Below are 16544 nucleotides of genomic sequence, written 5' to 3'. Positions count from 1 at the left end.
CACCGGCGTCAAGTAGCTCCGTGACTTCACAGTTTACAAGATGAGAGCTCCGGTGCGTCTGTCATGCAGCCGCTGGTCACTCCTCAGTCACGTCTGCTGCTAAACATGTTTCACCGGGCGTATTTTGGCAGTATGTTCCAACGCGCCGGGATATGTTTTGGTATATATTCTGTAGACGTGTTTCTTCTTCTTTTTTTCTTTTTGCACAAAAAATATGAGTTATTATCGCGAATATCAACAAGACGACGGTTCTATTGTCTGACTGAGCCTTTTTGCTTTGTGCATTGAATTACATTGCAGACCTGAAGTTATCTAGGTCAAGTTGTGCAGACAAAGATGGGTACGTCACTGATCCCACCGGCAGCGTGTTATTATGACGCTGAGCTGCAATGTGCATCAACAACTTTTGTCCTCCGCGATATTTGCTATATTCTAGCATTTCGTAACGTTTGCCTTCACAATGCAAAGTCAAAAACACTTGCGGTTTGGAGTTTTTCACACCCGCCCCCTAACATTTATCAGGGCTCACTTTAACGTCATCCTGTCATATCCAAACCAAACCACAGGGCGGGGACTTTACGCAACCTCTGCTTCGTCCCTCCCCAAATAGGCGGAGCGTCAGACGCAAAGAGAAAATGTCAACAACATGCCGGAGCCTTCCAGGGAAACAGAAAGTGAGGACGCAAAGAGGGACGGACAACAAAGAGAACAAGGAAGCCAGTCGTCTCCTAACATCGTGTCCGTAATATCTCAGTTCGCAGATGATAATTTAACGCTTGTGCGGGTAGGAGTCTGTTTTGTGTGCAAACAGTGAAGTGCTATTGCAAGTGGCCATGGATGCATGGGCACATCAATGCCATACTGTACCTGAGCCATCTACAGTTAATCTAAAGCTTTCAGGACCAGACCCCCCTCTCACACACACACACTGTTCCTCTGTCACTCAGTAATTCACACTGACCAGATATGCTGCTGACCAGTTGTTGCTTGTGGCTTTTGAGGCACCTGTGTCACTGTCATCATCATCATCACTGTGTCAAGTCTTCAAATCTTTTTCCATTGTCAGTGTCCAGCACATGTCCAGCTGAATGGATGGTATCAGCTCCATGCTCTTCACTGCTCTCTCCTCTCTCACACAGAACATAAGCACCGGGCTGGCGATTGCTGGTGTAATAGTAATAGCGAGGAGTATCAGACTGGTAAGAGAGAAAGGCACACACTGGGACATGCACCTTTGGTTCAGGCTAACTCTTAACAGGTGCACGCTTTTGATTTCATGTGCATAAAAAAAAAAATAGCTCCCATTCTTTGTCCAAGGCTCAACTTTGACCCTAAGTGGAAATTATATAGAGCATTCTTGCGTGGCTAACAATCTGGGTAAAACTGATAGGCATCTACTTCTGTGCCCAGTTAAATCCATATCTTGTTGCCTGTTATTATATTACATTTGCCGAATGGTGTTGAAATGCATTTTCAGACATTGTACCAGAAAGTAATTGAAGGTTGTCACTCAGCTATTCCACTCCACCTCCTCAGATCACCAAATTTCAAGCCGCGTCCGAGATTCCTGCTCATTTCATTGAGAGGAACGTCAGCCTTCGTGGGAAAGTTCATTCGATCACAGAGAAAGGACTCGAAGTGGAGCATGTCCCGATTTACCTGCCAGTCCTCTCGCCGTTACTTTCAAGGGTAAAGGGTAAGAGGAAATTGGGGAATCCATTCTGTGAAATCATGTAGGCATGTACTGTACACTGCCATGCAGGACCTATGCACAATTCACAACCAGTGATTTCTGAGTAGCTTGAATGCCATCAATGACATGCTCCATCTATCAAGTGAAGTCTGAGCTTCATAAGAACGACATTGTAATACTCTACAGCTCTTGCACCTTTTCATTATCTTGTCATACCAGAAATGTCAAAGTCACTTTGTAAGGTCACACACATGAATTTTATTGTCTCGTCATGAGTGAGGGTCACATGTAAGCTTGTTAGCTGTACTATCAAATCATAGCACTTTTTGATAAATAAGTGTTTTCAAATATCCATCCATCATATATACCTGCTTATTCCTATTTAGTGTCACAGGGATCTGATGGAGCCTATCCCAGCTCTCTTTGGGTGAAAGGCAGGGGTACACCCTGGACAGGTCACCAGTCCATCACAGGGCCACATAGAGACAAACAACCTCACTCACTCACACTCACTCCTATGGGCAATTTAGAGTCACCAATCAACCTGACATACATGTTTTTGGACTGTGGGAGGAAACCAGAGTACCTGGAGAAAACCCACACAAGCACAGGGAGAACATGCAAACTGCACATAGAAAGGCCCCTGTTGGGTTTCGAACTTGGAACCTTCTTCCTGTGAGGCAACAGTGCTAACCAACAGGTCACTGTGCTGACTGCATCACTCTAATCCATATAATAAATGGCCTTTTAATGTCCTCTTTAGGTGTGTCCAAGTCACCGTTGCTGGTGCATCTTGCAGGAGTGGAGCTGACACCAGAGGGGAGGGTATGGCTGCAGAAGAACCTGGCTCCTGCCCAAACAGTCTGGCTAAAACTGATCAGCCGAGAGGACGACATGCTGCACTGTTTGGTGTCCCAGAGCAGGGTGAGGCATCTAATAAGTGAGATAAGGGGAGAGGTTAATATCAGACTGAAAAAATATGTTCATTTGTCATTATATAACACTGATAAGAGTTTGTCTTTTTTAAAATCATGTTCTTGTGTTCTCTCTTTCTCTCCACCAGGGGTCTGTGCTGAGCCAGTGTTTGAACGAAGAGGTGCTCAGACTCGGTCTGGCTCGCACTACCCCCGTAACCGGAGTCCTGCCTGACTCTCGCCTCTACTGGCGTCTGCACAAACGGCTGCACAGGGCAGAGGTCAAAGCTGAGAGGAAGGGTAGGGGTCTGTGGAAGGAGGACAGTCTATGGGAAAGGGTCTCCAAGGCGGTCAGCAACAACACTTTATTCAGGCTGATGAGGAGGATCTTTAAAAGACTTGACTGATCTAAGCCAGCATCTCAAAAAGTTCCTTGTCTTTTAAGTTTCAAAACACTTGACATCTCCTTTCATCAAAGAGGGTAAAGTGGGGCACTTTACCTGAATTCACCCTCTTTGATGGTGTTCTTGTACTGTACATATCTGATATCTAGTGCAAAGAAGAAGTTTAAAAAGATTCTTTAAGCTTAAAAAATTGTCCGGTTTGTCGTTCAGCAGCAGTGTGGGAGAGATATGCTTCTCAGGCTGTGAAAACTTTTTAATTTGCGTGACGTTACAAAAACCAAGAACTGTAATTCTTATTTTACACTCAGTACACCTGTCCCAAAACGTTCATCCTTTTGATGGGTTTTTTTCTGGTTTTTCAAGGTTGTATGAAAATGATTGTTTGAAACTCTAACCCCTCAGCTTTCTCTTGCCTCATTAAACCACAGCTGAGTACAGCCTCTTCTGTTCATGTGTGTGAGGGAGACACCCGACTAAACACAAGAAAGGGGCGGGGTATGTTAATGGTGTTTCAAATGGAGAGGGGCGTCCATTTGTACCCTCTCTGAGACCACAGTTGCTATAGAAACGCCAAATGTGAAATAGAAAGCGGACCAAAGGGCTAAACTCTATGTTGGCCTCCTCAAACCCCATGGGAGCCTTACATGTAGTGTGTATGTGTGTGTGTGGTGGTGTCTTTAATTCCCTGCAAAGAGGGCCCTTTTAGTTGTAATGTTTGACCAAGACATTAGAGTATTTATCTATAGATACTTTATTCATCCTCCATTCTCTTCTGAAATAGAAGAGAAATGACAACAGACATTTGATTTAATAAAACTTAATGGTGTCATATTGTGCAACTGAATGTACAAACACACAACAGATGAATCAATGCTCTTTTTTTATCTGTTGATTTGGTTCCAATGAGTGTACATCAACCTCCTGAGGAACAAGCCCCAAAGCCAGTTTCCTGTCTATCTGGGATTATGTTCCTGTCATTATTGTTTGCAGTAGAAATCCACGGCCCAAATTACACCTTGTGCTTCCGTGTGTTTTTCAGTGCAAGGTGGAGGAGGAGGAGGAGGGCCTGTAAATGAGGCCAGATTGTGATGCGTGTCCTGCAGGGAGCATGGTGAGGGGGTCTCTGTGCAGCGAGACGTAGTCCCAAAGCAGTCTATCCATTTGGCACAAGGAGATTAGTGCAGCGAGGAGGGGGTCACAGGGCTGGAAGGGGATTTTGGGTCCCAGCACAAAGACAGGAGAGGAGGAGTCACGGTGGAAGGGAAAGGGAGTGAAGGATAAGGGGGGGTTGATGAATCAGCTAGTCTCTCTTTTGTTGTGCAAATGATACTAGCGACTGTTACGGCCAAAGAGGTTTATGATTGGTGGACTGGTTTAAATTGTAAGGTGCATTTAGGGCTGATGGCTGTTGCTGCCAGACTTTGAACTGTCACTGAGGGAGGAGTGGGAGGGAAAACATGGCAGAGAGAGACAACTGGGGGAAGGCTTGGCAAACTTTCTGAACCAGTGTTGACTGGGGTTTTGTGCCGTTCAGTGTAAGAGTTTCGATACTGTAGGGGGCTGTATGGTTTTTAGTGTAACTGAAGGTTTTATCTTGTGGATGATAATTTCATATTTATGCAAGTAGGAATTTGAAATTAATTAATTGAGTTCTTTATTTTAATAAGTATTTGTTTCTTCTTTCTTGATTCCTAAATCTAAATGAAAGAAGTCAATGACTGAGTAAACCTAACACTCTTGTGGAGATGTAGTCCGCTCCGATATCCACTCCAGGTTTTCCCAAATCTAATGGTCCCACACTAGTAGTAGCTAGTCCTTTGAAAAGACATAGTGCTTGATGTAGTGGTGGGTACTTGGCCACACCAGTGAAGTTGTTGGGACCTTTTCTCTCGCTCTCTCTCTCTCTCTCTCTCTCTATCTCTGAGATCAAACCACGGGGACTATCACTGATGGATCAGTCCCTGCAGGATTATAGTTCTGGTGACAAGTGACAAGGTTTTGTGTGGAAGTTGACAGCGCTCTTTTCCAAATCTGAAACTGAAAGGATAGAAGTAAGTAAGCTATGATGCTTTATGTGAGCAAGTGAGTGTATTTTGTGTGCACACGTAAGTGACAGCAACTTACCAAGAAGGCCATTTACCACATGCACTATATCTAATAAGGTGCATTTGATGTACTGTATTTCTTGAAATGTAACTGAACTTTTCTATAACAACTTGCACACAATTAGCTGTCACTTTAAATGTACTGTTGATAGGGACACTGTATACAGTAACCAAGCAGACGTGCACCTGTTAAACCGTGCCTGGACAGATGGGCTTGGTAAATTAAATACACAACATGTCAGTAGCTTATCTTTATTGTACCATTCCAGGTAAGTCACAGGAAATCTGGCTCAGTACATTTTTTTTAAATTCTTGAAATCTTTTTTGACAACCACAGTCTGCCTGAGCTGATGTTCACATTTTACCACTAGAAGCAATAATTAGTCTGTGTGGCTGATTTTTCTGCTGCATGCATTTCACATTTTGGTTCTCCTGATCATTGTGGTTTAGCAACAGAGATATTCAGCAAGGCAGCATAACAAAGGCCTTTATTACGCTCAGCCAGTAGCCATCCCAGAGAGAAAGAGATGGGGCACTCCCCCATCCCAGAGCAGAGTCCTTGGGGATTTTTTTTTTAATTTGATTTGAGTGGGCTGTGGGTAGTTGGCTGGGTGTGAGAGACAAAGAGATTTAAAAAGACAAAGAGCTGATGTGACACTCGCTGAGATTCCACCCCAGAACACTAAATTAACTCCCTATTTGTGCTGCTGTGAGATAAATATTAAAGTCTGTTCACATCTCATAGAAGAAGCTTGTTTGCCAGGTAGGGCCGGTGAAGCTTATGTGTAAAGCGATACAGGTGTACATGCACAGTACTATTTTGAATATGCAGTTTTTATTGTGTTGTTCTTTAAATGTTTCAGCTGGTGTCACAATATGCCCTGGGTACTTATTCCATCACATGCCCACATGGGCTCTAGAGGCTGAGCGAGTCTTTGTGTGTGTGTGTGTGTGTGTGTGTGTGTGTGTGTGTGTGTGTGTGTGAAGGAATGCATCAGCTGTAAAGTGACTCCCTTGTTATTATATGACTTGAAGTATTGTGAACAGTGTATCAGCTTGCTGGTGTAGGGTTGTAGGAGTGGAAACATGACTCTTAGTGGGTGCTGTGATCCCTCATGCATAATTGAAGTTTCTTGGTGGAAAGGAAGGGAGGAGGACTGAGGGTGAACAGTTCAGGACTGAATGAACCAAACTGTGGGTGTATGCACTTATGAGTGTGAATTTATAGAAAAGCAGAAATGACTTTCTGACACAACGTTCAGTAAAATATTAAATTATTTTATAAAATGAAGAGACTGTGACTTTGCGTTACAGTATGTCAGAGATCAGCCACTGTCAGGGGTACCAGGTGATGTGGCAACACGTCAACACTGGTTTGCTTCCTTGTCGATGAGGACATGAAGCAGCAGAACACACAGACAGTCTGAGAAACCTCAGAGTTAATATAAAGGACAGAAACAGGAGTAAGAGTTTCTGCTTGAAATAGAGCTAAATGTTTGACTTATGACCTTATCTACCCCTCATTTCCACAGTAAAGATTGACAACTCCACCACACACACCTACCACCTACATGTGCACACGCAAAAGGGGCTTACTTTTTTTTTTCAAAACATTTTGTATACTGGATATTATGGCCCTAGTGGCAGACTTTTAACCTAAAATAGAAAAGATGCACAGGAATTTTACAGCTGAGTTTCCTCTGTTTGCATTGTTTACTTGTTAGTTTTTACTGCCCCTCCGCATCACAGCACTGACCCCTCAGTAACCTTGCTGCCTCAAGGTTCTGTCCTTATCAGGTCAAAGGCGACAGCACTGATTAGACAATTTAGATGTTACAACAAACTGAACTGATCAGAAAAGCAATTTATTTAAGATGCTGATAACTGCTTAAATGGCAACAAAACGATCTCAGGTCTGGATTAACTTGTCAAAAATTAGGATTTACAGCAATTTACTATTTGCTACCATTGAAAATGTCAAATTGAGCTCAGCATTTTCAAATATTTCATAACGCAAACAATAAATTACTTAACTGTAAAAATTAAATCAATAACGATCTTTGTTGCTGCCTGAAATAAAAACTTAAGGATAAAACATAGGACCTTTGGCGTGGGGGGGTTTAATGAACAATAATTACATCCAAACTGTATCTCCGTGACATTAAGACAACGTGCAATTTTTACAATACAAATTTTATGCCAATTAAAAAATAAACCTGTTAATTTCTGAGCTTTTGAGGTGCCATATGGCATTTTTTGCCTTATGACAGAGCTGGGCTTGCTGTTTCCAGTATGCCTAACTGGTTAAATCAAATGTGTGTATAACAATCTGAAACATGTAGATACAGCAGTACATCTACCTTTCCTGTTTGTCCTGAATTTAAACCACATATTTTAATCTGACAGCATATATTACTGTTTTATACAGTCCACATAGACACTCCACTTAGCTTCATATTTGATGAGCAGATATGAGCGTTGGATCTCATCTAACTGTGGACAAGAAATACACTTGCATGCATAGACATACACACATATAACACAAACACATACAACTGAAACTTCACAGAACTCATTTCCAGTGTGTAACAGTGTAACACAAAATCAGAGCGAAAATGCCAGTTCTTTTACTCCTATTGCCAAACACTTACGATTTGGATGATATCAGAGTTCGGGAGCACTCAGTCTGTACTATGAAACCATCTTTCTAGCCATCAGCAGACCAAGTCAGTTTACACTCTGTTCTGATAACTGGCAATTACAAGTTACTCATTGACTGACTTCTAGTTATGGGAGACACTTAGAGAGTAACATAACTCTGCTGGATGTGAGCCTGTGCTTCTGATTGTGTTTATTGAGACATCACATGTGTATTTAGTGTTTTAAGGAAGGTACAGGGGTGTTGTAAAATAGTTTGATGGATGTAAATCACACAACATGTGAATGTAGCCAATGTTTTCAAGATGTTACCAAAATTGCTAGTTGATGTACCTACTGTGATCAATTTGAAACTAGTGAGACACATGCCAATTTTTAATTCTGATTATTGCTTATCACCCAGTATTTATGGCAGCTGGTCATATAAAATGAAATAGAACAGCTGCTGTATATCTCAACTGACTCTACCCGCAGCTGATAATGCACTTAAAACAGGAATCTTTTACACTTCTAGAAGATACTTAAAAACCCCAAACTCTGGGCCGGGATAATCAGACAAGTTGTTTCCAAACTACTTCAACCAAAAGTGAATGAACTTGAAATGTTCAATTCAATTCAATTCAAGTCAGTTTATTTGTATAGTACCAAATCACAATAAAATAATATCAAGGCACTATATCAAGGTAAAACTCTGACTGCAGTGCCAAAGGTGCTTTAAGGAAACTGTGAAAATACAGTATCACCACCATAGAGAAAAGGTGCAGCATGCCAGTAGTAATTATTACAAGATGAGGAGAGGAATCTTCTGTAATAGTGAATAAATGTCTACAAACTGTAATAAACAGTAGTGCATGCTGTCAGATAAAATATGGCAGGACCAACAGGAAAGGGAGAAGCACTGTTGTGTCTGCATGTTTCAGATTGTATTACACCCGTTTGATTTCAATTTCTTCTACAACTAAACTTTTAACTTAAGGGCATCCTTGACCTACTTCCTGTCAGGCCTTGAGATAGAGTGTCTCATCATGCAGCCTGGCAGTGAAACATTTATTTTTAAGCTGCTTTCTCTGCCAGTAGGTCAACACACAGGACAGACACACACTGTATTTCCCTGAGGTTTGGACGCTCCTATACAGAGCACTACTACTGTTACATGCAGTCAGAAGAGGGGAAGCAGACTCACTTTACTCAGCTTGCATGGCATGAGCATGACGTATGTACTGTCACACTTGGTTTCTTTTAGTTTGGTTTATAAACCACATGGTTATTTTTCTTCTATGAATGGGTCGTTATTATTAAAGGAAAAGTTGACATTTTGGCAAATGTTTCTTGACAAAAGTTAGTTGACAAGCTCAATGGCACTCTTTAGTCTGCATTGTATTCATGAAGCTACAGCTACTTAGGTTAGGGTTAACACTAAGACTAGAAAGTGAGGGAAAACAGCCAGCCTGGCTCTGTCTGAAGGTCAAAGCATCTACTTACCAGCACCTCTTTAGCTAACTGCCTAAACCAATATATCTTGCTTCTTTAGTCCACACAAGAACAGTCTCTGCTGGTTGCTTGCCAACCTCTCAGTGAAAACAAGACTCCAGGCAGTCACTGCTCCCAGCCCAGAGATAGCCCTCGCATGCAAGCTCCCATAAATAAACACAAGGTGCCATTTTTACACTTTGCCTTTTGTGCCAATGGGGAAAAAAAAGGAAAACAACATGTTAATTCGATTTTGAGGTGTTATGTTGATTTTGACAAAGCTGAGCTTGCTGCTTCTGCCCATCTCCAGTATATTTAGTGAAGCTAAGCAGTTGCTGCTAAAGCTTCATATTAATGGATGGATATCTCAGCTGCGACACGAAAGTGAACAGTCATTTTCCCCAAAACCCAGAAAGAGCAGCATTATAGCCTGCGATTCCATCATGTTATTTTGCTGCGAAACGTTGCACAGCATTTATAAAAACTGCTGACTTGCACATTCTGGTGACTTACGGTGGATTCATATCTGTATCATGACCTGACATGCCATTAAAGCTGCTCAAACACTGTCCCCAGTCATCTACCTCTGCTCGACTCCTATCTCTAATTTGGAGTCTTTTAAAAACAAACAGTAATTTGGAAACATTATTCTATAATTAAGCAGCAATGCACAAGGGGCTGAGCTCTACAGTGTTCTGAGAGCAGCTAAGGCGTAAAGCTAAGCATTTTAATGACTATGAAGTAAAGCTTCAGATGACTTTTTGTACTTGTGACATTATAGTTTTCAACCTTCCACATTACAAATGTTTCAGGGTTAAGTGGAACTGATTATATAAAGTCAAAATTGTATTTGGCTCTCCATCAAAGCATCAGATTTCACAGCACAATCTGAAAAATCTGGTCCTGATGCTCTTCTTTTCTTGTTCTCTCATTTTTCTTTAAGCTTGTCTTCAGTTTCTTTGTCTTTTAACATCTTCATCTTTTTTTTTCTTCCCATATCTTTTTTGAAAAAGTGAATCTTTTACCCTCTAAGTTTGTTTTTGGTTTTAGTTCTTGCACTATTTATTTATTTATACTTTTATTTCTTTGAAATTCACTTCCTTGGGGTGATCAGAGTACAACTTAGAACCTTATAAGCCTTATGAGACACTACTTAATTGATACTGAAATACATTGACATAGTTATTCATGCTGAATGGGCACACTGATTCATCTTGACATGGGTGTCATATAAACAGTCTTTGGTCTGTCACAGACACAAATCACAGGTCTCTAGCTTTTGAAGTGAGGTGGTGGCAGGGTCACAGGAAGGTACTTTCACCTCAGAGACACTTGACCCATGAGTTCTGTAAGTTTAACCAGACAGTCACCCCTCCTCAGGTCAGCTGGGACCAGATGCCAATAACCATCCGAGATCCGAGAGGCTCAGAGCTTTTCCAGATCTATAAGACTCTGGTATGTTTGTGTGTGTGTGTGTGAGAGAGAGAGACACACTCACAGAGAGAGAGAGAGAGTTTAAATGGGAAGCAGTAAATGACAGAAAGACAGATGAGCAACAGGTGGGGAAACACTAAGCAATCAAACAAGGTGTAGGAGGGGAAGGAGGAGGAGGAAGTGGAAAATTTGGAATCCGGGAATAATGGTGAGAAGAAACAAAAAGAAGATAAATGCGAACACATGTTGAGAGATAGCTGTAGAAAAAGTGGAACATCAGGTCTACCTGCTGGGATGACAGTTTATACAGAGGAGAGTCAGAGAGTATTTCCAAGCCAGAGGTGAAGACACAGCAATTAGTTAGAAGCTGACATCGTCATTTATTTCATTCAATTACACATGATCCCAACCGCATACTCTACAGTGAGAGGTGCTTCTGCTGTCCCTACTGCAAAAAGAAGAAATTTCACAATAAAATGTGTCTGGATTTGTCTCAAATTACAGACCTATAAAGTGCAATTCACTGTAGATAAAGTTGTGCTGTAGCATAAGATTAGACTGTGAAGTCACCATGTACTGTAAGAAATTTAATAGCAACATAGAGATTCAATCCTAAATCCTTCAAACCTAAACTCTCTTCCCATTTTCTAGACCACACTTCCTTTAGCTCCTGGTTTAATAGTTTGTAAAGTGAAAATTCAGTTATCATTTCAATTAGTAGCACATTTGTCCATAAACCGAATTAGATTATCATTTAGATTCAACACAGTTCAGTTCTCTCTCTTTTTTTTTAACAGGTCATTCAGTTTTCTACCCTCCTGCCTCCTCCCTCCTCCTCGTCTCACCATGAGCGCCTGGGTGGTAAACAGGAAAGGAGAGCCGCAGTACCGCCGACACTTCCTGACAGACAACAGCATCTTTCACGGTAAATATAACACACACACAAACACACACACACAATGGAGTGACATGGCTGGAAAATATAGTGCACAGGACATTGCCTTTGATGAATGTATGTCATGCCAATGAACAGTAGGGGGAGACTCATCTCCACAGATGTTGCTTCTAAGGCTCTCAACTGCACACTGCACACGATGTTTGTGAAAACAAATAAGCCTTACTACCATTTGCTATAGTAGACTGAATGTCATTCAGTGTGTTGTGCTTTTTAAAATGCAAATACACACTGTCTGACGTGTATTGCTGCATGTTTCTCTTCATGAGTGATTCATACAATAAGGCTAAATATATCGAAGAATAGATGAGAAAAGAGAAACCGTATAGTCTCTTCTATGATATTTGCAATGTGCATCATGTACACAGGGATGTAAATAATCTTATGCTAGTTTTTTGCATCAACTTGACCTGACACACAGACCGTGTGTGCTGCATGCTGTACAAGTGTGTGTACTTTCTGCTTGTCAGTGAACTTGTCAAGCTTGACTGCTTCAGTACTCTTCTGTGAATGATGGACTGACCTGACTGTTGTAGAGGGTAAACACAAGTGTTTGTTTCCTATTTTTCCACCCTTAGAAACCAGGATATTATCCCATTTATGGGAATTTCACCCAATTTCTAATCTTGTAAATATGTTTCTTCAAGCCAAAATCAACTTTTCATCCAGAATCTATGGTCAATTAAAATAGAAATTCCTAATCTACTGATCATGATATGACATTACATTTTCATAAAGTCCCATAAAAGAGTGCTCATTCCACCATTCCCCAACCCATTTCTAAGAAGCAGTTGCTCTGTTCAAGCTGCCGTAAAGGTTTTCAGAGGTATAAAATGAAAAGAAGCAGAGCAAACTGTCTGCTGTAATTTCACCAAACTTCAGAGCTTGTTGCTCTCTGTCTGTATTTATGACTTCATATCCCTGGCAATTTGTTCTTTTTGTCAGGCACTGCCACTTTAAGTCAAGAACCTCTGGGTATTTGTTTGACAGCCACATCACTGCTGGGCACATATATAACATATCCCTCTCTGTTCTTTTCTCAATTATTTCGCATGGCTTTGCTTCACTCTACCTTTTTTCCTTTCCTCGCAGTCATTTCCAGTGACTGATGCTTTTTCTTTGTCCATGGTTCATAAATCGCTGTGGGAAGAGGATCTGAGGGGGTTGGGCTCTGTAAACAGTGATCATAGGTTTCAACCTAAATCAAGGTGAACAGCTGGTGGAAAACCCCTGAAATCTGCAAATACACATCCTGTATATTCATTGTGATACAGTCACTGATATAATGAATTTTCTAGCACCCATACCCTAACCTTAACCATCATAACTAAATGTTTTAATAACAACCTCACTCTAACTGAAACCTGATTCTAACTTGAACCTGAAAACCAAGTCTTCAAACAGGCCTTTGGAGGGGTGTCACAAACGAAGCACCAGCCAAAATGTCCCCACAACCATACAAGTACACAAACGCACTTAGATGCAACAGTGAACCAAGGGTGACACTGGTGTTTCAGACGTGTCTTGTTCCTCCAGACAGCACTAATCGATTTGGTAACCTCTGCCTCTGGCTCTCAGTCTTTGAATACAATTTTGTGTGAATGTGCTTGTCTCCCTGTGTATCACGCGTGTGTATGTGCCTTCTGCGCACAATCCTAAATTAAATGGCATTAATGTGGACCGATGAACAAGACTAATCTGTGAGCTTCACACTAACTAAACTTTCATTATGGAAATGACTAGACTAGGCTAATACACTCCAGGGTGGTCTCTCTCTCACACACACAGACACAATTACAGAGAATTGAAAAGCTAAAAAAGACCAGGCTCCCTTTTAACTGATGTTTACAACAGAACATGTGGATTTCCCTCTCCATCTCTCTCGGGACGCCGAGCTTTAGTATGTGCAGTGCAGAGCATCTCTCATATTCCAGGTATCCTGTTCCCTGCTGCGTCTCCGAGGCAGCGCTGATATCTAAACTGAGAGAGAAAGACAGAGAGCGCAAAGTGGGTCAAAACGTCCATTGCGTCCCTGCGCAATGGTGCCTTTCTTTCTTCTATGGACATACGCGCAGGAAGAGCTAAACAAACGCAAACAAACATTGGGATCTGGCGCGAGTTCAGTTTGGTGGGGAATTCAAACATTCGCCTAACAGCTGAATCAGACTGTCGGCCAACGCTGATGAAATATCCAAATGGCCAACTTTGGTAGTTAATCCACTGCTCTGTGCGCTATCACTCACCCTCGCTCATTCCACCGCAGCTTTAAGCTGCTGCTTATTAACACTCATCGCCCATCGAGCGTGTGAGAAACAGGCGTATGGTTTTTGCGCCTGTGTTGCGCCCGGTGAAAGAGACGAGGATGTGCGCGCTGAGGCTGTGGATGCGAGGGGTGTGATGGTAGTTGAACCCACTCTTACGGCTGCCGAGAAGCACCTTTTTCGCACAAAAAGTGACACTTACGCATCATGGCGCGTTTCTCCCGAACGTCCAGTCATCATGGAGACTTCGACTAATCGGGCATGTTTTGGTGGCATTTCACATCGCGGCAACTAGGAAATGAAAATGATGTCCAGAGCGCATGGAGGGACCTTGTGAGACCAGCTCCAGTTCTAAATGGCAGAACTTGAAGTTTGCAGAAATCTCAGTTTGGAGAAGGGTAAGTGATCATTTTTTTAAGCTTTTGGTCGTTTTTTCCCTAGCTTTCTGTTTCTGGAGACGACGCACGCATTCCTTTGGATTCACACAAACCCATATTGCAAATAGCCTATAAGCCCATGCGTAATTTCTCCATTGCTCATGTGAGAAATGTCATCACCCTCCTTGACAAAACAATCTTAATTGAGCGTCGTCAAATTGGATGAGTGAATTTGACGTCGCGCAATAATTAGTTTATTGCAACTTTACGTAAAAACGTCAAATAATTATTACATAACATCATCCGTCGGTTTATGTAAATTTATAACGTGAATGCAAATTCTGTCAGTTTATATGAATGATCTTAATGAAGAGCAGCAGTGGAGCTGAGGGAGATTGGTGTTGAAAAATGCCCCTTTGCACTTGTCACTAGGGGGCACAGAAGCCTCTCGATTTGTCAGTGTGGCAGGACTCGCTCCATACAGCTATGTTCACAGAAATCAAAACGCCAGTGGATGTTTAGAGCCTTTGTCACTACGACGCAGTGGTTAGAAGATTCCTGAGAGACTGATTGAGCGCATTGCCATGCAGCACAGGGCTTGTTGAGCACCACATAATGTGACAGAGCTTTGGGCTTGAGCGTTGATGGCAAAAATGGAAGCCCCAGCAGTCCCTGGGCGATCAGAGTAACCCCCCCCCCCTTTTTTTTTATCTCTCACTCACTTACACTGTCAAAATATGGTGCATCCCTGGCACTTAAAAGCTGCGTGTGTCAAACTGTCAGTCTTCACCTCTGCAGCGCCGGGGTTGTGTCTTTGTTTATGCGAGCGTTGAGGTGTGAGGAGGAGGGCTTCCGCAAGTCTCAGTGGACAGAGGAGATACCTGTTTATTCAGTTTGCCAACACTTGTGTGAAGATGAGCTCCTGGTGTGACAGAGAAGGAGAAATTCATGGAGGGAGTTAAAAGCTTGGAGGAGCAAGCATGGCGCTGATGTCCTCTGCATGGAACGAATAGGTTTTCCATGTAAAAATGTGTTATTCCTCATGTGTCCGTCCTGTACTGATGATGATGATGATGATGATGATGATGAATCTCAGCATGTAACCTCTCTTTTCTTTGTGTCTGCCTCTTCCTTTTTTGTTGCTCCAGGGCAGAGAAACAGATAACAGACGCCAGGGGAGGGAGCATGCACTAATTCATTCAGCTCATTTTTCTCGTCTTTTTATTTTCTGTTTCCTCTTCTCCTCTCCTCTCCTCTCCTCTCCTCTCCTCTCCTCTCCTCTCCTCTCCTCTCCTCTCCTCTCCTCTCCTCTCCTCTCTCAATCCTTCTCCTCTCCTCTCCTCTCCTCTCCTCTCCTCTCCTCTCCTCTCCTCTCCTCTCCTCTCCTCTTGTATTGGAGGTGAAGATTGACAGCTTGATAGTGTGTGTTGCCTATTATTGATCCACTTTTTCCATTCGCTGCTGAAGCAACTTAATTTGCATTTAATTTCACTGATAAACTATAGTATCCGCCTGGATTTTGATGTAGCTGCTGGCACATCATGTTTATTCTCGCACTAACCATTAAGGATGTGAGCCTGAAACCTGCTGGGATTCCTCAGGGTATCATCAGTATATTTCTGCAGCTGGGCAGTTTGCAAGTGCATTTAGTGTGCTCCATATACCTGTATGTAGAAAGCAAATTATCTACTACTGACTACAACTACTGGCTTTTATTTCATTTTCCTTCTATTCACACAGCAGTTACTAAGCTACCCAGAGGCTTGGTCCACTTAGATATGTAGCCAACACTTTTAGGCCTCTCCTGTGTCCCAAAATGAAGCACCAGGTGGACGGGCTGTCGGCTGCTCTCTGATGTTTTTTGTGAAGTAGTTGAGATCAGACCGTTTGCCTGGCAGTATGACTCTGCTGCCAAAGACACTGCATCTTAGTCTACTCAGTCATCATGCCTGGGCAGTGGGTAGAAGAAGCTTTAACATGACACACACACACACACACACACACACACACACACATAGCTTAGCAGTTCCTTCCTTTGATGGCATGGGCTTTAACATGGGCAGCCCAATATAATGCTGCAGTTGTCATGTGTTTATCTGTATTCCAGTGACACTCTACATTTCTACACCCTGGGGGGACCTGGGAACTCATTTGTAGCCTGGGTGTCTTGAGCGTTGCCTTGAGCGCACATAATTAGGCGAAGTGAGATAAGAGGTTGTGTTTTCTCTCTTTTTTTTCCTCATAATTTCCCGGTGTTTCCTAGCCTTTCATGT

At 42.3% G+C, this 16544-nt stretch overlaps 2 protein-coding genes across 7 annotated transcripts in view; both read left to right on the top strand.

Moving 5' to 3' along the window:
- Positions 1-42: 42 nt before the first annotated feature.
- Positions 43-3672, top strand: c18h3orf33 (c18h3orf33 homolog (H. sapiens)). 2 transcript variants are annotated; one of them, XM_026292916.1, is made up of 7 exons: positions 43-160; positions 301-340; positions 611-784; positions 1140-1199; positions 1537-1696; positions 2457-2617; positions 2757-3672. In XM_026292916.1, exons 3-7 carry the CDS (start codon positions 647-649, stop codon positions 3012-3014), a joined length of 777 nt encoding a protein of 258 aa, XP_026148701.1. In that variant the 5' UTR covers positions 43-160; positions 301-340; positions 611-646; the 3' UTR covers positions 3015-3672. The 2 variants fall into 2 exon arrangements, with proteins under 2 accessions (XP_026148701.1, XP_026148709.1); XM_026292924.1 differs by lacking the exon at positions 301-340 and having other exon boundaries at positions 56-160.
- Positions 3673-4324: 652 nt separating this feature from the next.
- The window catches only part of plch1 (phospholipase C, eta 1), a 52874-nt gene continuing 40654 nt past the window's right edge, over positions 4325-16544 (top strand). For all 5 annotated transcript variants that reach the window (XM_026292888.1, XM_026292879.1, XM_026292873.1 and 2 more), the window contains exons 1-2: positions 4325-5062; positions 11476-11603. In XM_026292888.1, coding sequence (XP_026148673.1) covers positions 11525-11603 — 79 coding nt within the window. In that variant the 5' untranslated portion in view covers positions 4325-5062; positions 11476-11524. The remainder of the gene's footprint in view (positions 5063-11475; positions 11604-16544) is intronic.

The sequence above is a fragment of the Mastacembelus armatus genome, chromosome 13, assembly GCF_900324485.2.
Source record: "Mastacembelus armatus chromosome 13, fMasArm1.2, whole genome shotgun sequence".
In the NCBI taxonomy this organism is placed as follows: Eukaryota; Metazoa; Chordata; class Actinopteri; order Synbranchiformes; family Mastacembelidae; genus Mastacembelus; species Mastacembelus armatus.
The sequence above is the reverse complement of the archived record's forward strand: the minus strand, read 5'-3'. Positions and strand labels throughout refer to the sequence as shown.